This window comes from Seriola lalandi, unplaced genomic scaffold (assembly GCF_002814215.2).
Source record: "Seriola lalandi dorsalis isolate HSWRI2012SDOR001 ecotype SW California unplaced genomic scaffold, Sedor1 jcf7180002054864, whole genome shotgun sequence".
Classification (NCBI taxonomy): Eukaryota; Metazoa; Chordata; class Actinopteri; order Carangiformes; family Carangidae; genus Seriola; species Seriola lalandi.
In genome coordinates this window covers 2,880,457-2,901,410 of record NW_019525417.1, presented here as the reverse complement: position 1 = coordinate 2,901,410, position 20,954 = coordinate 2,880,457, and the positions used below count along the sequence as shown (strand labels likewise).

The following is a 20,954-nucleotide window of genomic DNA, read 5'->3' as shown; positions in this document are numbered from 1 at the left end:
CAGCCCTTAATAGTAGACTGTGGACCACCCGCAGACACTCTTCCAACCAAACCTGTCAGCCAATGGCTTGCTTCTTTAACCTCATGATTCAAAATTAGAGCAGAGAAACTTATCACTGTTTTCTTATCAATCATGAAATTCAAGATGCAAGTTGAAAAGTCTTTGAAAAGACTTTTGGCCCAGATCCCCTTCACCTTCACCCCTTAGGGAAAAGACTAGTGTTTCTGCTTTTGTACTCTACTAGTTCATTTCAGCTTCTTGGCTTACTTTGCAAAAGTAAAAATAATGACAATGATGTATTTAATTTCATCTTTGAATATCGAGTAACCTTTCAACACCTTTCAACATGTTTGAATCAGCCATGAATTACCAATTGTTCACTTTAAGTTTTTTTTGGCGGGTGAAACTAAAACACTGTTAGCAGGATTTGACAGATCTCTGCTGTGATGTATGTTGTCCACTAATTCCCTCCCGGCCCTTAAAGCTCCTGTCTAAACTCTGAAGACGTAACAAAGATGGAGGAAAAATTCCAGACATTCATCCGACCTGCTAAGGCCTCTCACTCATACTTAACAAGTTTAAACAAAGATTTCATCCCCAGATTTTTTAACTTGACTTTTCAAACATATGTGCAAATTGTGCAGTCCCTAAAAATTTTCCTGAAAAACTTTTGTATTTGTTAAAAATGTGATTGTTCTTTATGACTCACAGGCTGTGTAGTATTTACAATATATCGAATGGAACAGTTATATGTGAAGTCCAAGTATAAATAAATTCTTGTTCTTTTCTTTTATAAAGATTATACTCACTACTTATTATTATAGCCATGATAACCATGCTAAAATATGCTAATTAGCACTAAATGCAAAGTACAGCTGAGGCTGATGGTAATGCTTTTAGTTCTGCAGGTCATAGTGGTAAGTAAGTATTGGCCAAATGAAAATGTTTGACATGATGATAGCGATCGATAACATGTCAAGTGATCACCAAAGGGATCACAGTTCATCCTGCAGGGGACATGAATGTGTGTACCAAATGTCACAGCAAGAGTTGTTCAGACATTTCACTTAAAACTACAAATGTCAATCAGACCCTAAAAGACATAAGTGGCCATCGTATCCTTTTGAGCGGCCTACGTTCAGCACAGTTGTCCCCAGATGGACTAAAGTCTACTTTCAGGGGTCAAATTTGTATGTATTATCTGTGTGTAAATGGAACATTTTCTCTGTTCTGTGTCCCAGGGTTTGACAGTGCAGGTGGAGGATGTGAGGATCAGGGCCACGTATTCTCACAGGAAAAGGATTCCCATCACTGAGGGCTTTTTGGAGGTGAAAGATGGAGGCAAGTGGAGACAGATCTGTAACGAGGAGTGGACAGAGATGAACAGCAGGGTCATCTGTGGCATGTATGGCTTCCCCGGGGAGAAGCGCTTCAATACCCGACCCTACAAGTGAGTAATGGTGCTGTGGCGGCAGCAGGGTTTAAATAAGGCCAAATTGATATAATGAAAGTCTTCACATGAGTTAAATTCTAACATAAACATTTAGCTGAGTTAATTGCAGCTTAGGTTATGGGAATATAGCAGTGTTACATAACACTGAATCTGTTTAAAGTCACACGCGTGGCAAACATGTTATCATTTGAGGTACGCCGCACATTCCTTTATCATATAAACACGTTCATGTGTTAAAACGCTGCATTTCCTGTAGTGGCCTTTTAGGTCTAAGTCTATTTAGAAATGTTGTACCATACCAGACTGATGTTAGGAAAAATGACATAACCAAGTTTGTTTACAGTAGTCATCGGTCAACCCTTCATCCACTTTGCAGACTGAGATTAAACAGACATGGCCTGGAGAATGTTGACAAGAAGCCAGACACTGCTTTAGGAAGTCTTAGAGGATGAAGGATGGGCCTTGCTGGGAAAAAACAGAGTGCAGTGCACTGTGAAACAATGGCTCTTTTGGCAGTGGCCATTCTTAAATGTCAATCTGTACTCAATATGAAGCCTAACACAAAGCCAGCCACTTCCTGGAACACTTTGTGTCTAATCATTTTTATCTGTTACCAAGGGATGTGAAGTTCAAAACAAAGCAGATGCTCTTGCTGTACATGAAAAAATAATCACATGTTCATCTGGTGAATGCATGAGGTATGAATCCAAGAATCAAATAATTTAAGAAATAAACATAGTCTTGGATGGTTTGGTTTTAAGTGTTTACACGCATAAATGGACATGAGTTCATGTTTTCAAATCATAGTCGAATCTGTTGATTATGCAAATCCAGGCAGTGTTAGTCTGTACATTCATCTGAAAGGAACTACAGTCCAGCCACAGTCAAACCAAGACCAGACAGACAGCAGAAAAACATTTATTTACAAATACTTCAAATACTTCGTCAATGTGATGGTCATGTTTAATGTGGTACGTTTGCACCTGGATCTTCACATTTATTTTAAATGTGTCTATTGTTATAGCTCTGGCAGACACGATCTCAGCTGATTTTATGTTAATCTTACATATAAATGCAGGAAGAAGGAGTAGAAGTATAAGACACATAAAACCAGTAATGGTTACTTTGTTTTTTGTTAATCACTTAGGATCAAAAAGCGTGCGTGGTTTTAAGTGCGCAATGCTGCTGTGGTCTCACGTGGTTCACTGTTTTACAGAGGTGAAAGATCACAATCAATCTGCCTTTTGTCTGGAACAACAAAAGGCAGTTCTATTCACCCAATGTGCCCATAACAGTCCAGCAAAATTAAAACCGCTCAGTCAAATTTGGCATTTCTTCAAATTTCACAGACCACAAATTGTTCTTGTATTTAAACAGACTTTGGGCTTCATTCTGTCCACAGCATCTGGACAAGCTGTGGGACCTGAAAGGTTGTAAATGTAGCTCATGTTGGTTTCATTACATGGTCATTCTCCTCAAAGGTTCAGACCTGCTTAGAGGTCCACTGTTGTCGGGTTCCTCAGTGACTCTTAGTCAATGACTTCTATTCAAGGATGGGGTCGTGAGAATGTTAAGGTATCTCCACAACAATACCTCCACTGTGCTTCTCGGTATAGGATGGGCGTTGTTGAAGTCCTCACACAAAACAAATAAATCTCATAAAACAGCGCCATATTATTTTAGTAAAGTGTGAGAAAGAACAATAAAACATTTTATGTGCTCTTCCACAACAGAAGCAAAACTGTAGGTGATGTAGATAAAAGCTGTTTTAGAAGAACTTACGCTACTGCCAACTGTTTTCCAAACCAAACCGCCGCTTTCTTATTTTACTGAAGGTGTTTGTCGTTTCTGTGAATTTCAGAAACTTACTATAGAATCTGTCGAAAATTCCTCGTAGTTACAGTCACAGTTATGTCATTGCTGTCATCAACTCTTCTTTGCTGACATGAATCTTAAAAGTGCAGAGCAGCTCAGTGATGATTGAGTGTTCGATTTCCCTCACCAGTACAAAGTGGAACACACTTCTAAACAGTCTTTGCAACAGCATTACCATGCAACGGTGACATAACATAAAATAACAAAGACCGACAAATTATTGACTGTGATGGGTCGATGTGTCTCTGAAGCAAGATTCAAGTCTGCAGGTTTCGGGATGAGCATATATATATGACAATTTAAATTTCCCTCAGTAAACTCTCCACCTTGAAAGAATGGCTAACAGCTATCAGGGACTGAATCTTGAGTCTTGAGACAAAACACAAGTCCAAGGCCCTGAGAGCATTTTTGAGAGAATAAAACAGTGTATTTATCCTTTAAAAAAAATCATGTTTTTGTCTCCCCCCACCTCGAATCTAAATCAAGATAACTCTTCATAACTCACCATTCACAACCGTGAGTCACTCTTCTGTGTCTGGGCTCCAGCTGCTGGACTGTTAACTAAGACGTGACGTTGGTCTATAGACTGTATATAAAAAGCGTAGGTCACACATCACACCAGTGTTGGCCAACCTACATTGTTTACCCACAGAGCGCAGAGTTGACTTTAAAACTGATTTAATTGCCCATAAAGCAGCTGACCCCACTTTAAAACCAAAGGTGACTGTGCTTTTGCAGATGTGGCCCCCCCACCCTCTGGTGGTGATTGCCCTCTGTGTAGCTTTTAATGTTTTTATATTGTTATTTCCTGTTTTTAACTATGTATTTGTCTTCAATGTTGAAAGGTTAAAAAAAAGGTGGTCATGCTTCATTCATTTGTCTTAAAACCTCTAACCATCTAAAACTTATGTAAACTAACACAAATGACCAAAAATAACGTACACTATAAACTATATGTTGCAATAAATAACTATAAGTTGCCTATGGCCCTGTCATTTCATTGCCTTCTCAGATTGCTGTCCAATCGTCGTAAGAAGAACTACTGGGGTTTCTCTGTCAACTGCACAGGCAACGAGGCCAACTTGTCCGATTGTAAACTGGGCGGGGAGGTAGAGCTGAAGGGCAACAACACCTGTGGACAGGGCATGCCTGTAGTGATCAGTTGTGTGCCTGGACGTGCCTTTGCTCCCAGCGTCAGCGTCGGCTTCAGGAAGGCCTACAGGGTGGAGGTAGGTCAGATCATACAGCACCGTCACTGCAAGAGAGACAGAGAGTGGATGTGAGAGGAAGCATTTTGAATCCTGCCAATACTCTTGGACAAGACACTGGCCTCAAGCTGGGCTACTTTCTTGTTGCTCGGTGGTACCTAGTTATGTAAATTTTTTACAATGAGTCAGAGGCCAAATACGCCCCTTGGCCACCATAAAGTAAAATTTATTTGTTAGTAACCCAAACAATCAGATGGTTCCCAGAATAATCCCATAGTCTACGATGATCTCAGCTCATTTTCTGAGCCTCCTGGAACTAAAACCTTTCCCATCTATCCTGATGTAATATAATCAGCAGCAGGGTTGTTCCTCGAGTTAACCTGACATTGCACAGAAGAACTGTAAACTGAAAAATATCCCTGACACTTCAACAAGTCAGTTTGTGGTACCTTATGGCTGACATTAGTCTCTGTGAGGGAAATTGGACATATTGCAGATATTTTTGTTTGTTCTGAATTAGACTCCATTGATTTATCATTAAGTTTAAAGAAAGTCATAAATGTCCAATTCACTATCTGTTTGGTTTGTAAATACAGTATGTTACTACATCATTGCATTATATAATAAGAAGCAAAAACACTTTTAAGGTAAATAGAGTTCAGTAAGTACAAGATAGATCATCCAATAAGCAATTCTTGACTCTTGTCCAGCTCTGGATTACAACATTTTGCTGCTTATTAATGAAGTGGCCCTGTAGTCAAGCATCTGGAAACATTTGAATGGATGAATGAACATCTGTTAAGTAAACTATCAAATTATTAGTGTTTCCTCTTGGTGTTTATTGATTATTACTTAAGGTATTCTCGAGGTGATACCTACAGTATTTGGTAACCCATTATAATGTATAGTATAATCCAATATAACTTAAGTAAATAAATCACATTAATTCAAAACTCTTCAACTGATGTAGACTTTAACTATAACCATTTGCAAGACTGTAATTTACACTAATATTAGTTTTTGGTGGGCTGTTTCCATAGCAACCATTGGTGCGTCTAAGAGGCGGAGCTATGATAGGCGAGGGGCGAGTGGAGGTGTTGAAGAACGGCGAGTGGGGTACAGTGTGTGATGACAACTGGAACATTCGAGCTGCCACTGTTGTTTGTCGAGAACTGGGATTCGGAAGCGCCAAAGAGGCTCTGACAGGTGCCCGACTGGGGCAAGGTAGGTTCTACTACAGATTAGTCACTTTATAACATAGTACTACTATATATGTGGGTACAATAACATGGAGTTGGATTAAATAAGAATAATGATAATAATAATAACAATAATAATAAAAATATAAACTCCTTTTGGACTGGGGAGTCCTAAAATAATTATTTAAATGAATATTCTATTAATTTATAATGTAACTCTTATATAAATAAATGTATTTAATTTAATTGTAATTAAAGAGCAAATTAACACACAGTTTTAGTTTGAACAAACTGCCTTCACAAAAAAAGAAATGCCAAACATTATGTTTGAGGTAATTCAGGAACAGTTTCTCTATTACATTCAGTACATACCTTAACTTCAAAATTCACTTATTCACTTATCACTTATGCTACAGGTTATTTAAAATGAAAAAATCAAAATAAATAAAAATCAGCCAATACATTGTCATCAGATCTTTAAACAGGGCCTAAAAAATCCAATATTAGTCAGTCTTAAGAAGAGATTACGTAAGTATTGTGACATTCTGACTGCACTAAAACGTGGAGACCACAGTCACAACTCTCACCCATACAGGTAGACTGTAACTGTTCCTCCAGATATTCAGGGATCATCTTGAGATAGTGTTAAACTTAAATGCTTTAGCTTTCATTACATTTCACATTTACAGCACCATCAATCAACAAGCGGCCCAACATAACATCAGGAAGAACTCATTCCCAGCTGTGAAAATGAAAGGTGTGGACTGAAACCAGAGACCTCCACCTCCACCTTATCTTTGGCCTCTGTATCACCACCTGTTTGTGTCTCACTTCAATCAGTCTAGACCTTAAGTCAGCACATAAATGCATTTGGGAATATATGGAGTAGCACATCAATGTTTATTCTTTGACCAAAGAACCCGATTTTGTGAAATGCAATATACTTCAGCATTATAAGAAACATATGTTCATTGGAACAGTCGTCCTCTCCTCTGCCATATTCTTACAGCAAAACACACAAGTGCACAAAATGTTCCAGCAAAGAAAAACAGTCTTTATGGATTTCAGAGGAAGAATTCTTTGTTGGAGAGTCTTCAAGGTTATTTGAGGGATTTTTTTTTTTTTTTTATGAGTTGACCACTGGATCCAAAAATGGTACCACACACAGACAGTAGACTTGAAATAGCGGATTGTGTTTGTTTTTAGAAGTCGTTGGAGTAGGCTAAACAAGGAAGACAATAAAAATGAAATGACGCTAGAAGGTGATTCCTGGACTTGCGTGGGAGACAAAGAAAATGTACCACTTAGGAAATTCTATCAGTTTTTCTTTTTTAGTATACAACATGTACGTAATATTTATTTTTACAAATGTAACTTTATATCTTTTTTCACTGATAGTATTTGACCCACAGCAAGTTTCTGTGTCATGCAAATTCAAGTTAAATATTTTATTTATTTAATCTCTTATAATCATCATCGTCAGACATGGAAATTGACTGTGTGTTTACAACAGCACTGTGTTCTTCCCGTTGTTAATTTATTTTTCTCCAGTGACTGCCAGTCTGTCTCAGTCTTAGACTGAAATTTCAGAACTAATATCACTAGAGACATTCCAGCTCAGTCACGTGGGAAGAAAACTGGCATGGAAGAAGTAGTCGCACATGTTATTGTGGAAAAACCATTTCAGATTACTTTTTTTAGTTTGAAAAAAATAAAAGATGCAGAGAGAGTTTCTTTTTTTTTTTTTTTAAAGGCCTCAAGTGTCTCGTTTTCATTTGTCATAGTTGACTTCTTGTTTCCTTGTGATTCTAGGAAACAGGATGAAATGTTACATCTGTCTTCGGACAGAGTTGTTCTAACAAAACACTCAGGGAGGCGGGGCTACTGCTGTTTTACTCAGGAACACGGCTGTACTGGCTTGTGTATCCTAAAATTATGTGTAGTCCAAAGATCAAATTTCCTTTATCCAGTAATGAAAATAGATGACACTCCTAAGACTATTTTCTGTTCCATTATGGACATGGTGACTGCTCCAGCCTGTTTTTAGTCAAAATAACCTTAGTAAAGTTCAACAAATTGAAGATATTCAATGTGCCTGTGTGTTGGGTTTGTTTCCCTATAGGGATCGGGCCGGTCCACATGAATGAGGTGGAGTGCTCTGGGTTTGAAAAGTCACTGACTGAGTGCCACTTCAACCGTGACTCTCTGGGCTGCAGCCACGAGGAAGACGCAGCTGTCAGGTGTAATGTTCCTGCCATGGGTTTTCACAACAGAGTGAGTAACTCCATCTACGATGTAAAATAAAAACAATTTTTATTTACATAGCACTGCAAGACACATTTGTCTATCTCTGTCCTCAGCTTCGGTTAAGCGGTGGCCGCAACCCCTATGAGGGCCGTGTGGAGGTCCTGGCAGAGAAGAACGGCTCTCTGGTGTGGGGCGCTGTGTGCAGTGAAAGCTGGGGGACCATGGAGGCCATGGTAGTGTGCAGACAGCTGGGCTTGGGCTTTGCCAGCCACGCTTTCCAGGTAAGGTCTCTAGAATAAAATTTCTCCCTCTCCGCGCACTTCCATCAAATCATTTTTAAGATGAGCTTATCTTTACTGCGCAGGCTTCAGCATAAAGGAGGTGGTCCGGGGTGCAGTTCGTGTGTGGCCACGTTATTTTCATTTATAAAATTGTCCCTCAAGTCACTAAACCACGTAGTGCCACATACTGTATGTGTGGGACTGGCTACTATGACGTTATGTAGGATGCCAAGGTTCAAACTGTTCGGCAAGCCAGCTTGCTGAGTAGTGATAAACATAGTAAACTGATGCTGAACTGTTTATGTTTATCACCAATATATGCGTATATAGAGTTAATGTGAAGTAGATGTAAATTTACCTTATTGACCAGGTAAAATTGGTAAAATGGAAAGAAAAACACGTATACACACATACAGACCCAGCTCATGCCCCTGCTCTTTCAACTTTCCTTTTCCTCACATGGCACCACCGTAACAAAGTGAGATTCATTTATAGCATTTTTTACAATTTGTTGAAAATAAGTCTGTGTTATTAGATTCTTTGAGTTGGACTTGAATTTGAGATTGCACGTTGCGATATGAACGTTACAACATGTGTAATATGGACAAGATTAAATCAGTCTGGTAGAGCTACTACCCATGTCTGTATGTGTGCACGTGTGTGTGTGTGTGTGTGTGTGTGTGTGTGTGTGTGTCAGGGGATGCTATTAACTCTCACTCTAACAAGCTTGAGCTTTATTGATCCCAGAGGGCAAAACAAAGATGCCGTTTGTGTGGAAACAACACAAACAGGCAGTCAGCACAGAATGCAGGTCTGCCATTTTTAACCTATGACACAAAATAGCGTTGAACTTCTCAGCGGGAGTGATGGGGAAAGCCTCGACTTCATGTTTGAAGTTTAGTGGACCCTCCAACAGTAAAGCCCCTGGCATGACTTGGCAGCGTCACAGTCCTGTCCTGCTTACGTTTCCCCTCTTGCTTTTTAAAGGAGAAACGTGTGTTCCTTTTATCTCATGAGGTGAGAGTCTGGTAAAGAGGAAGACCCCTGCTTGTGTTCTTATGTTTTTTTCTATTTTAAGGCAGAAACCAGTGGGGCATTTGTGGTTTAAGATTATATAGGTCTGGAAAGTATGTGTGAATCATTGGGACTTGCCCTGATAGCGGCAGGGGGTTTTATGAGTGGAACTTGGACCGGGTCTGGCGGAGGCTGTTTATCTGACTATGCTCTGTTTGGGACAATTACATGTGATTCACTTCATAATGGAGCAACACATAAACATGTCATCATCTGTTCGCTGTCACTGCTCGAGCACTGGCCCTCAAGTCAAGTACAAGTCAACAAGTCTACTTTGATTACAAGTAGTTTTTTTTCACTTTATCAAAGAGTAATTCTGTGCCAAGTCAAATAATCGGGTCAAGGTATCGTAATAACAAGTCTCTTTGCCACCACATACAGTTGCCATTGCATAAGAGTTCTCATGTTAACGGCAGGTTTAGGAGTAATAAATGTCTCCTCTTTGTTATCATAGCAGTGCAGGGAATCAGTTTCTCCAGAGACTCTTTCCTGTCTGACTTTTAAATGCTTCTGCAGGCAAATCCCACAACCAGATGGAACAAATGACACAGAGCTTAAACTATACAGCTGTATGTCTGTCCCTCTTCTCAACCCACCAGCAAGTACTCCCACATCCATATCTTTTTTCCATAGCTCAGTTTCTCATGAATCCTCCACTTCCTTGGAAGATGACGGAAAGTATGAGTTTCTTCTACAGAAGGTTTCCCCATGGTCTGCAAAATGTTGCAATAAGGCTGAGTCAGAACTGTTGAGGACAAGCGAGCACCCCTCGCTGTGTGTGTGATGTGTGATATACCCTTTGATTAGATTTGCCTTGTGGGACAACTGGGATAATGTGACCTGCAAATTAAATACAGAAGGAAAATTAAGATAATGTCTCAGTTCAATACCGTCCCACACACATCTTCTTTTCCACAACAGTTTAATTAGCAGCACAATCTTCATTTGCTTGTTTCCAGCTGTGAAATTATGTAACAGAGCTATGGACTTAAGACTGAGATTTAAAGAATTAGTTTGACATTATGGAAAACTCCGTTCTTTGCTTTTTTGCCAAGAGTTAGATGATTAGATTGATCATGTCCGTACGCTACATATGAAGCTACAGCCAGCAGACAGTTATAATATTGTAGCTTAGCACAAAGACTGGCGACGGGGTGAGAAAATCTCACCCATGCACTACGGTGCTACACGAGAGGTACAAACTAGAGTCAGGTTACACTTCAGTTTTTGTGAAGATTGAACAAGTTAAAGGTTTTAGGAGGTGGATTTTCTAACCTTTGGACAGAGCCAGGCTCTAACTTGATACTATGAACTATTCACTGAAGTCACGACAAGTCTTTGGAATTTTTTGATTATCATTCAGGTGAATTACCTCTTCTTTCTTTTATGTGCTTTTCTTTATTTAGGAAACATGGTACTGGGAAGGAGATTCCTCATCTAATTCTGTGGTGATGAGTGGAGTGAGATGTTCAGGAACAGAGCTGACTCTGGATCAGTGTCTACATCATGGGAAACACATCGACTGCCCGAAAGGAGGTGGACGTTTCTCTGCTGGGGTCTCATGCACTCAGAGTAAGAAACAGCAAAATATAAATGCTGTATACTGAAGAAGTTTACACGGCTTAAGTGGAGCTTTACTGGATATAAACTTTGTAAAACAGTTTTTTCAAAACCAGTTCCTTGTTACTCTCTCCCTCCCAGCGGCCCCAGACCTGGTGCTCAGCGCTGAGGTTGTAGAGCAAACCACCTACCTGGAGGACAGGCCCATGTACGCGCTGCAGTGTGCCGCAGAGGAGAACTGCCTCTCCAGCAGCGCTGACAAAGCCGACTCCAGCTCCTACCGCCGCCTTCTCCGCTTCTCCTCCCGGATCCACAACAACGGACAGTCAGACTTCAGGCCGCGGGCAGCACATCACTCCTGGATTTGGCATGAATGTCACAGGTGAGACCTCATGTTATTCTCAAGTGAAAGTTAAATTCAACACAGTAAATAATTAATTACCAATGTGTAACAGTTCTGAAAATCTCTATATCCTGTTGGCAACCAGGCCTTTCAGCCTGTACTCCTGCTGTAATTGGCTTCTGATAAGAGCATGTTAATGTGGGGTTAGGGGTTAGCTAAAAGAGCTAAAAAGAGGAGGGGAGGTTTCAACATCTATTTTTTTGCCTGTGTCCCTTGTAGACATTACCATAGTATGGAGGTTTTCACCCACTATGACTTGCTGAGTCTGAATGGCACTAAAGTGGCAGAGGGACACAAAGCCAGCTTCTGCCTGGAGGACACCCACTGTGACGAGGGTAAAATATTCATTCATTTTGTTGTCTTTCTTAAGAATATAATACACAAAAAAAGTTAGTATGATTTCTAATATCAAAATATGAATGAACCTGCTTAAAATTGACATTGTTGTTGAATGATGTGATAAAACTCTGCTCTGAATGCTGACAGGTATCCAGAAAAGGTACGAATGTGCGAACTTCGGTTCACAAGGAATCACTGTTGGCTGCTGGGATACCTACAGACATGACATTGATTGTCAGTGGATTGACATCACAGACGTGAAGCCTGGCGACTACATCTTCCAGGTTAGTCTGTTAGCCGTGGTGCATGGTAAAGATCGTCTCATCTGCAGCCAGTGTAGTCTTACAGACCAAACAGACACTTTCCATGTCTCTGCAACTGCTCTGGTTTGGCATTCAGCCTAAGTATACTCTTATTCAGACTTGAAACAAGTGAGCAGGGGTTGGTGGAGGATGCAGATAAGTCTGATGGACTCTAGCTGTTGTAGAAACTACATTTACAAACTCTGACCCCATTACAAAATCATCTTTCTAAAGCAGTTGCAGAAATTCAACTTTTTCTTTTTGAGACACCCTGCCACCCTGTTAGTCTTCTGACAGTTACTAAACCTGTATTATTCTGTCCTTGGTAGTACTCAAAAATTATTTATTAATAGTGTATAAATGTATAAAGGGGAAACATTTTGCTTTCACTTGTTTTAACATGTTTTTTTCTCTTCCAGGTCGTGATAAACCCCAACTATGAGGTTGCCGAATCAGATTACACCAACAACATTATGAAGTGTCGCTCCCGGTATGATGGCCAACGGATATGGACATACAACTGTCGTACAGGTGAGACCATAATCTCCTCCGCATTTGGGTTAAATGATATTAACTACGATCATAAAACATCAAGTTTAAGATATCAAGTTTGGAAAATTAGGCTGAAAATTCAAAACTCAAATATAAGTGTAACGTATTTGACTGCAAAGGATATGAAACCAAATATTAAATGTGATGACTATGTTTCTGTTTAAAACTGAACAAGTTTTTACTTTTCATCTGGTGTAAATGTAAACATCCTCATATTAAAAGTTAATATAATTAACACTGAACACTGTTCAATTTTAAATCCAATGTTCAAACACACAACACAAAGTGTTACTGTCCTAACCCTTTTTTGCTGTATTGTAGAAACTCACCCAGCCCTTTATTAGAAACACCATACTATTTACTGGGTAGGACCTCCCTTTGCTCTCATTGCATAACTTCATTGCTGCTGATTTGTCAGCTGCACATTCATGCTGCCAATTTCCTGCTCTACCACATCCCAAAGGCTTTCTGTTGGATTCAGATCTGGTAACTGGGAAGTCCACTGAATTTCATTGACCTCATTGTCACGTTCAGGAAGCCAGTTTGAGATGACTTTTGCTTGAAGACGCTAAACTGTGTCCAAAAAGGGAAGCACATGGTCAGCAACAATACTAAGATAGGCTGTGGCTTTAAAACCGTGATAGATTGTTATTAAGGGACCCAAAGTGTGCTAGGAAAACATTCCCCACACCATTGCACCACCACCAGCAGACTGTTGACACAAGGCAGGTTGGATCCATTGATTCATGCTGTTAATGGCAAATTCTGACCCAAACATCTGCTGCCTCAGCAGAAACCCAGATTCATCAGACCAGGCTATGTTTTTCCAGTCTTCAACTGTCCAGTTTTGGTGAGCCTGGGCCCACTGCAGCCTCACATTTCTGTTCTTGGCTGACAGGAGTGGAACCTGACGTGACCTTGTGCACTCTAAGATGCAGATTTTCTGCTCACCACAGGTGTAAAGAGTGGTTATATGAGTAACTGTAGCCTTTCTGTCAGCTCCAATTATTCTGGCTGATTCTCCTCTGATTTCCGCTCATCATCAAGGCGTTTCTTTTCACAAAACTGATGTTTGATGTGAACATTAACTGAAGCTCCTGCCCTGAATCTGCATGACTTTAAGCACTGCAGTGCGGCAACATGACTGGCTGATTGGATACTTGCATGAATAAGCAGGTGTACAGGTGTACCTAATAAAATGCTTGTTGAGTGTATGTTTATTTAAAATGTTACAACACTTTAACTTCTTTTATACAACGTATCATGTCAAAAACCATGTATAGTTTTCATATTTCCATGGGATTGTGCTGCACTTAATGCTACAATCAAGTCCATTCTTCCCTGAAATTAGACAATACTGTAGTTTAGTTAAACTATACAGGTAACCCACATGGCAATGCATAGACATTCCATAGGTAAGTCCTGTCAAACTCAAATCAGGCACAAAAGATCATTTCAGGGAAACAGCCCATTTCAGTTTGACAAAAAAATAAAACACTCATCTTCTTTTACTGAATACAAACGTATACAATTCTCTCTTAATGGCATGTTGTACCCCCTTTACAGAAGCTTGATGTGACGATATGACACAAAGTATCATAACAGTAACATGTACAGAGGCTAAACATTCAAGTTTCCAATTCTCAAACTTTAGTAGATCAAAAACATCTATGTTTTCTGTAATATGGAGTGAGAAACAACTTGCCTCCGAGGCAACAATCCTATGGTAGTTTTTGCTATTTAAAATAAATATTAAGAACAACTGAACATTTTGCAACTTCTTTACAAAAAAATAAAACAAAATTTTAAAATGAACTAAAATATTAGAAAATATCTATCAAGTCCAGTTTAACACTGTTGTTACATGCATTTTTTATTTTATTTTAACTGTGTTTCCCTTAAATGCTGGCTTTTAAAAAGAATAGTGTTTTTTAACAGATCTGCTTCTGTTCATGGATCTACATTACATTTGTCTGTTAGGAGCTTTGCACTCCATATAAAAATCTGTAACTACAGCGCACAATGAAATAGATTTCTTTAACCAAATCCTGAGAATTAATCTGTGAAGGAATTTGAAATTATGTTAGAAAAAAAAATGCTGCTTTATGCAACCAATTATGCAACCAATCCTGGATCGCCTGGTCAAGTAGGAAACAAAAACAACCTGTCTGGAAACTGAACAACCTTGAAACGCACTTTAGTTTCAAGGCAACATGCAATCAAATCAAAACAAGCATAAGAGCTTCTCCAATTTTCCCCAGTGCCCTTTCAGCTATCTGAAATAACGGACAAACGGATAAATATCAGACTGTTTCATACCTCATTGTTTTTTTTAACACGGCTATATCAGTTTCTTATTATTAGTGACCCTAACGGTGAACAACAGGAACCACAACAGTAATGTCCAAAGGTCAGGGGTCAGGTTAAGATACAGAACAACACTTGGTGGTGATACGGTGTCATGTTCGACGACACTTGAGCAGGGTGGATGTTATGTTGTGGGCAGTAAAGCAGGCAAACAGTGGTGGACGTAGGTATACTCTTGATGATCAGTTACAGGTTTGTGGTCACTGTAAAGCCTGTTCAGAGGCAGACCTCTGCTGGACCTTTCTGTAGAAAACAAAAAGACCGTTAGTTGATATTTTAAAAGGTATCATATCACAACATGGTACAAAATGTACCATTTCCAATATATAGTTTGTAGACAAAAAGTTTGCCATTTCATTTTGAGAAGACTCCACTGTCGATAAATTGCAAATGAAATATTTCTCTAGTTGTGCCATCACGTCATCACATCATAGGGTTGCTAGGTAATATCAGAATGGCTTGTTTGGACGGTGCATTTTTACTGTTTTAAGTTGAGATTTTTTTGAGATTTGATTTGCATTTTGTTACATAGTATTGTTCTTCATCATCCTCTCCCTGTCTGACCTCACAGGTGGCACAATGAGTTCAGAAACAGAGGAACCATTCCCTGGACTGCTGACCAACCAGCTGTCACACAGGTAGACCCGAGATGGACAACACAGACGCACGGACGTTGGGGAAGCAAATATAAATAATTGACAACCACTAGAGGGGGCTGTACTGCTTTGCTTCCTCAGATCAGTGCTGGATCGATGAGCTCAAAGCTCAACTGGTACAACAGACAATGATTCAATGAGAAAAAAGACCTGCTTGCTTATTAAATGTATTAACCACATTCAGCTGTACAAAAATGTTCTTATCTCTTAGTGTCTCTTGCCTTTGTTGTCAGTGAAATGTAGGTTTTGACCTGGTGCTTAATGGGAGAGATGTCAGGGAGGATTGAAGCCAAATTATTTATTAAATTAACTGTACCAACAGGAACCTTCTCAGCCAAATTTTCAAGCATTTGGAGAAGGCCTCAAATGAAAAAAAAAACATTAGATGAGACCTTCAACTATCGTGTATATACATGTGGTCAGCATTTTGCACAGTATGTTTACTCCCCATCACAATTGAATTGAAAGACAGGTGTATAAATCACATTTGCGTCCACAGTATTAAATAGTAAAAGGCCTTAACTAGAAACCAAGATCAGATGCACTACACAATTATAATTACTGCAGAGAAACAAGCCACAATCTATGGCAACGACACAACTGACAAGACAAATAACTTGTTTTCAGAAGAACTGTGTTTAAGCTTTCTACAAATTATGACAGTTTGCAACCACAACTGCAATATAGGCAGTGAAAGTTGGGGTTTATTTTTGCAATTTCTGTCAGAGCTACTCCAGTGCTGAATATAGTGGATTTATTTATGCCAGCAGTTGCTTGGATTTGGTTCCTACAGTGACAATCTGCAATGATTTTCAGTCATAAATTTAAGTCAGAATTAAGCTGAGAGGGAAAGTGCTTTTTGCTTCCAGGATTTTGTGTTCCACATACTTGAGCTCACGTTTGAAAATGTTTTATTTATTGAATATTTTTTTCTTGGTTGTTACAGTAGACACACATTTTCATCTTTATGAAATGCACATCCCCTCAGCTTATTTTTCAGTTTTGTTTAAATTATTACCATCAGGGACTATGATAACATTGTGGATGTACTGTAATAGCCTCAAATGTGTGTGAAAATGCCTCTTCATTGTTTTGTAAATTTGTTTTTTTAATGTAGCAAATTGAATGACCCCTCTTTTTTATAAGGGTACTTGTTGTGGCCTGATTGTTTTTATTTTGTATGCAAGGGTGAATGTGGAAAAGCGTTACGTTGTTTGAAATAAAAGTGGTAAAAGCAGATTCCAGATTATATGATGAACCTTTTTCATAATGTTAAAAGGAACAAAGGATGGAAGACACACAGCAGTAATATGACACTTAAAGGTTCTATTTATTCTGCAATTAGTGGTTTTACATGTGCTGTCTATAGTTTAGTGTTCTGATCACTAGCTTTTAAATAACAATGCTGGTTATAGTTGGACAAAAACCTAACAACAGTGTTATCCAACTAAATGTGATAAGAAACCTAGCACGTGATTAGCTAGAAAAACCACCTTAATTGAAAAACATGTACAATTCTTTCCTGCCCATAACAAGAAATTCACAGCCACACACAATGGCACACAGGCTGGTTTTCATGTCACAAAAAAGAAAATAATAATCAACAACTCCTCAGCCAACTCCACAGGCTTTGATTAGTCTGTTTACCTGTATATACCAACACTGAAGCACTTCTCCTCAGTAACGCTGCACTCTGCCTCGTCCCGGCAGTCCAAGGGCTCTGGTCACCATCCGCCGGGCAACAGCACAATCTGTCCTGGGACGTTCCTTCACTGGCTGGATAAACTCTGGTGGACAGCACAGAAACAGCCATCTGATCCACGTAATCCAGTGTTACAACAAAAAACTAGTTGCCACACTAAATATTAGACATCATAGAAGGTAAAAAATATTGTTGCTTAAGATATCTCCTAAAACAGCAAGCAAACACGGCAAGTGAAGCTCGTACCTGCTCGTCTAATGGCCTTGCCTTTGGCTTTTTTACTCCCTTCAGACAGTGCTCGTGCCTTAAGCAGTGGGTGGCAGATGGAGAGGGCATGAAGTGCTGCATGTGACAGCAAACAACGCTATATATTAGTACAGTTTCAGTCATATTCATTAGCTGTTAACCTAAAACCCACCTGTGGGAACTCATACCTGCTGACTCACTGGAAAAAACTCCCAGGGCATGTGTGTTGTCCACCCACTTGATCTTCATTCCACCATCACTGAAACACACAGAAGAGCAGATGTTTTTAGTAAATTCTGATTACAGGTTTATCGGCTGGATCAACTGTTTGGGATGATTTTATTTTAATAATGTTGGACATACACCAATAGGATGAGAATGTTTTCCTCCAAGTCTCAATGAGAGTATTTTGTTGCAGCGTAAATACAGAAGAAAAACATGTTGTTTTGCTGATGACTAAACTTAGAAAAAGAGTAAACTTAAATTCAAGGGACTAAAGGACTAAAATACAATCGCTATGAAGACAACCTGAGCTGTGAAAAGGTTTAGGATATTAACTCTCTATTCACACCTGTATTCCGTGAAAGCATCCAGGAGGTCGTCTGTTTTGAACATAGGCGGGAAGTCATAGATCTCGATCACGTGACGGAACTCATCCGCGCTGATGCACACATTCTCATAAATGGAGTAGTCATTGTGGGCGTGCTCAATGGAAAAAGACACTGCCTCTTTCAGATGTGCCTTGATCTGATAGGGAAGAGACAAAATAACTGGTTACAATTTACTGCAAGCGAACATTAAGTACAAAAACACATAAGTGCCAAGCAATGGAATGGAAAATACCTAAAAAATAAGACATGATAATAATATTAATATATGTATATGAAGATTGATATAGAAGTAATAGAAAGAACAACCACACCTTCAGAATGAAGTGTTTGCTAACTTACCTCTTCAGTTACATCATCTGTGTCTGTGCTTGTATCTTCTATCTGGGAGCTGTATGGCACACTAGCAAAGTCTTCTTTGTCTTTCACATCCTCCTCCAGAGTCATTTCAGTGAAGCAGGATACAGTCTGGTCCCAAACAAGGGGCTCAGTTTCATGCAGCCTCAGCACCAACTTTTGTCTCTCTTCCTGAGGACAACGTGCTGAACTGTCCGAAATATGGTTGAGGATACCGTCCGTTACACTGGGGGATGATTCCTGTCTGGATGTGGATGAGGGCTTAGTGTTTTCTGAAGTTTCATAACAGGAGCAAGAGTCAGATGAACTGCTGATGTGGCTACAGCCACTAGAGGCTGGACTTGGTTTCTCTTTGTATGCTGTGGGTCCTTGTGAGTTTTGTGAGGACAGTCTCTCCCGAGCTGCTCGTGGCATGTAAAGAGGTTTGTCTGGCCTCTTAGGTCCTCGGCTTCGTGATGGGATTGAAGCTTTAGGCTTAGCAAATCCATCCGTCTCCTCCTTACTTCTTAGAGGCTCTTCACACAAGCTGTTGTTGCTCTCCAAGTCACTGTCTTCCTCGATCTCACCCCTACAGAAAAACCAACAAAAACCAACATTTGTATTAAAAACCTTCATTGGATTTGCAATTAATTACTAATTTCCGATCAGTTTTAATTACCAGTCTTAGCTACTTTTGTATCCTGCACTAGACAACTACCTGTGATTTTTTTCGAGTCAAGTCAATTTTATATGTATAGCGCCAATTCACAACAGAAGTTATCTCAAGGCACTTAATTTCTTTCAGTCTTATAAGACAACTTCTTAAAAAAACAACAACTGGTAAATTGAATATTTAAGTCCAACATATCATGATTCTATGTATTAACTGTCACCACACCTGATCAGAAGAAATCGGTTTCTATTGCTCATTTTAAAATTGCATACGACCGCAATTAAAATATCGATCAGAGTTTGGCCAGGACTGTGCATTTGATCTACTTATGTACATTCTGTACCTGAGCTCAGAATGGCAGACAACAACCCTGCGACACCAGCTTTCTCCTACTGAGAAAGTGGTGAGCTCTGGTAGGTCTTCTATGGTCCTGTGTATCAAGTATCGCAGTCTGCTGGGTAGACAGGGGAACAGGAGCACGCTGGAGAAAGACAAAGAGGACATGACAACAGACATGGAGAGTAAGAGGTCCATATTGTCTTAGGGCAGTATAAAAGCAATTTTATTTTTAACAACACAAACCTGGCATTGTGGCTTTAATGTCAATGCATATCTTTTTTTTTTTTTTTTTTTTTTAATTAGGTAGTGTCACTGAGATCATGATATCTTTTGAAAGAAGGTACACCAAAAGAAAAAAGTACAGAAAGAAGAAACAATCACACACATCTCTGTCAAGGTCCAAAATTTAATACTTTAAATCCACCCAATAGGAAGGGATGTTCCACTTTGAAATTCTTTTATAATTCAGTTTATTATATTATGTAAATTACTGGAAGGTAGTAAGAGTTGGCCGGTCCTAGTATCTAATCTGAGGAACGTCTGTAAATAAGAGAGGCAAGTAAGTGTGGTGTCCTCTTCTTGTTTGTTGTTCTTGTTTCAAGTACAAAGTGATTGGTTCTGGGTACAATATTTATCTCCATACCACACACAGGGCACAGAGATTAACTGTGCCATGTTGCTTTAGGGTAGAAAGAGCACAAACAGGATGGTAGATTGCACAATGGTTTCTCTTTCCTCAAGAGAAAAAAATTCTTATTCAAATACAAGAAAGCTATTTTTAACTTCAGTTTTTGTGCTACTTATTTCCCATGAGGTGAGCCTTACCTCTTCTGGTTGCTCTTCTGTTGGTATGTTTCCAGCTCATCCATGACATGGTGCACGAATTCATTTTCTTGCTTTGGGAGGTAAATGCCATCGAAACAAGGAAACGCCAGGGTGGACATAAAAGGATGGATCCTGATGACGGTGGGGTTAAGTTAACTTCTTACTGATCTAAGTGGCTGTAACGTTAAAATAAATCCAACTTGAGCCAAATGCAAATTCACTGTGACCTGTAAGCTAGCACCCACGGTAAAGGTCAGCCAAACTAACAATACCTACGTTGGTGAAAGCCAAATAGAAACAGAAAGATAGCTGATTATGTTGTTTTCATTGCTTTCACCACGCGTTGAAAACTCAAGACAAAACTAGCTGACTTTATTTAACGTCAACGTTCGTGTTGAAGCTGTTAGTCTAGCAGGCGTTAGTTACTGCATGTAGTGGCTTCAGTGGGCTTACCGTTGTGGTTTAAGGTATTATTTTTGACCTGGGTTTGTTTTAGTGAGATATTCAACCCACACCAGCACAGGTAACAGTGACAGGCAGCAGCGGCTCAGTAGCTAGCTAGCATTGTTTAGCTTCCGGAAGCAGATGTGTTTTTTTTTGTCCGTTCCTTTACAGGCAGCAAGATATCCGTTCTGATTTCTTCATAATAAAAGCGACGGTCCTACAAACCTAGCCAAACAAAAAACAAACAAACAAAAAGAAAAAAAAA

At 39.4% G+C, this 20,954-nt stretch overlaps 2 protein-coding genes across 3 annotated transcripts in view; one reads left to right on the top strand and one right to left on the bottom strand.

Moving 5' to 3' along the window:
• The window catches only part of loxl2a (lysyl oxidase-like 2a), a 30,074-nt gene extending 13,319 nt beyond the window's left edge, over nt 1–16,755 (top strand). The window contains exons 4-14 of the mRNA XM_023427880.2: nt 1,242–1,450; nt 4,341–4,557; nt 5,577–5,760; nt 7,858–8,009; nt 8,096–8,263; nt 10,744–10,909; nt 11,039–11,279; nt 11,520–11,635; nt 11,787–11,923; nt 12,361–12,472; nt 15,432–16,755. Of these exons, the coding sequence (XP_023283648.1) occupies nt 1,242–1,450; nt 4,341–4,557; nt 5,577–5,760; nt 7,858–8,009; nt 8,096–8,263; nt 10,744–10,909; nt 11,039–11,279; nt 11,520–11,635; nt 11,787–11,923; nt 12,361–12,472; nt 15,432–15,502 (1,773 nt within the window). The 3' untranslated portion in view covers nt 15,503–16,755. The remainder of the gene's footprint in view (nt 1–1,241; nt 1,451–4,340; nt 4,558–5,576; nt 5,761–7,857; nt 8,010–8,095; nt 8,264–10,743; nt 10,910–11,038; nt 11,280–11,519; nt 11,636–11,786; nt 11,924–12,360; nt 12,473–15,431) is intronic.
• r3hcc1 (R3H domain and coiled-coil containing 1) lies at nt 13,688–20,824 on the bottom strand. Of its 2 annotated transcripts, none has more exons than XM_023427882.2 (8): nt 20,246–20,824; nt 19,425–19,562; nt 18,415–18,997; nt 18,036–18,211; nt 17,653–17,723; nt 17,465–17,560; nt 17,164–17,303; nt 13,688–15,103 (listed from the first exon to the last, which is right to left on the bottom strand). In XM_023427882.2, the coding sequence occupies exons 1-7, from the start codon at nt 20,362–20,364 to the stop codon at nt 17,194–17,196; spliced, it is 1,293 nt and encodes a 430-aa protein (XP_023283650.1). In that variant the 5' UTR covers nt 20,365–20,824; the 3' UTR covers nt 13,688–15,103; nt 17,164–17,193. The 2 variants fall into 2 exon arrangements, with proteins under 2 accessions (XP_023283650.1, XP_023283652.1); XM_023427884.2 differs by having other exon boundaries at nt 13,688–15,099.
• Nucleotides 20,825–20,954: the final 130 nt, after the last annotated feature.

What these genes read in the sequence shown, in the direction of transcription:
- r3hcc1 (XM_023427882.2), bottom strand. Translation starts at nt 20,364, where the DNA reads ATGTCCACCCTGGCGTTTCCTTGTTTCGATGGCATTTACCTCCCAAAG. An exon ending in CAGAAGAGCAACCAGAAGAG is followed by an intron (nt 19,563 to 20,245) that starts GTAAGGCTCACC and finishes GTCTTTCTCCAG; the next exon opens with CGTGCTCCTGTTCCCCTGTC. An exon ending in GATGCTTTCACGGAATACAG is followed by an intron (nt 17,724 to 18,035) that starts GTGTGAATAGAG and finishes TGTGTGTTTCAG; the next exon opens with TGATGGTGGAATGAAGATCA.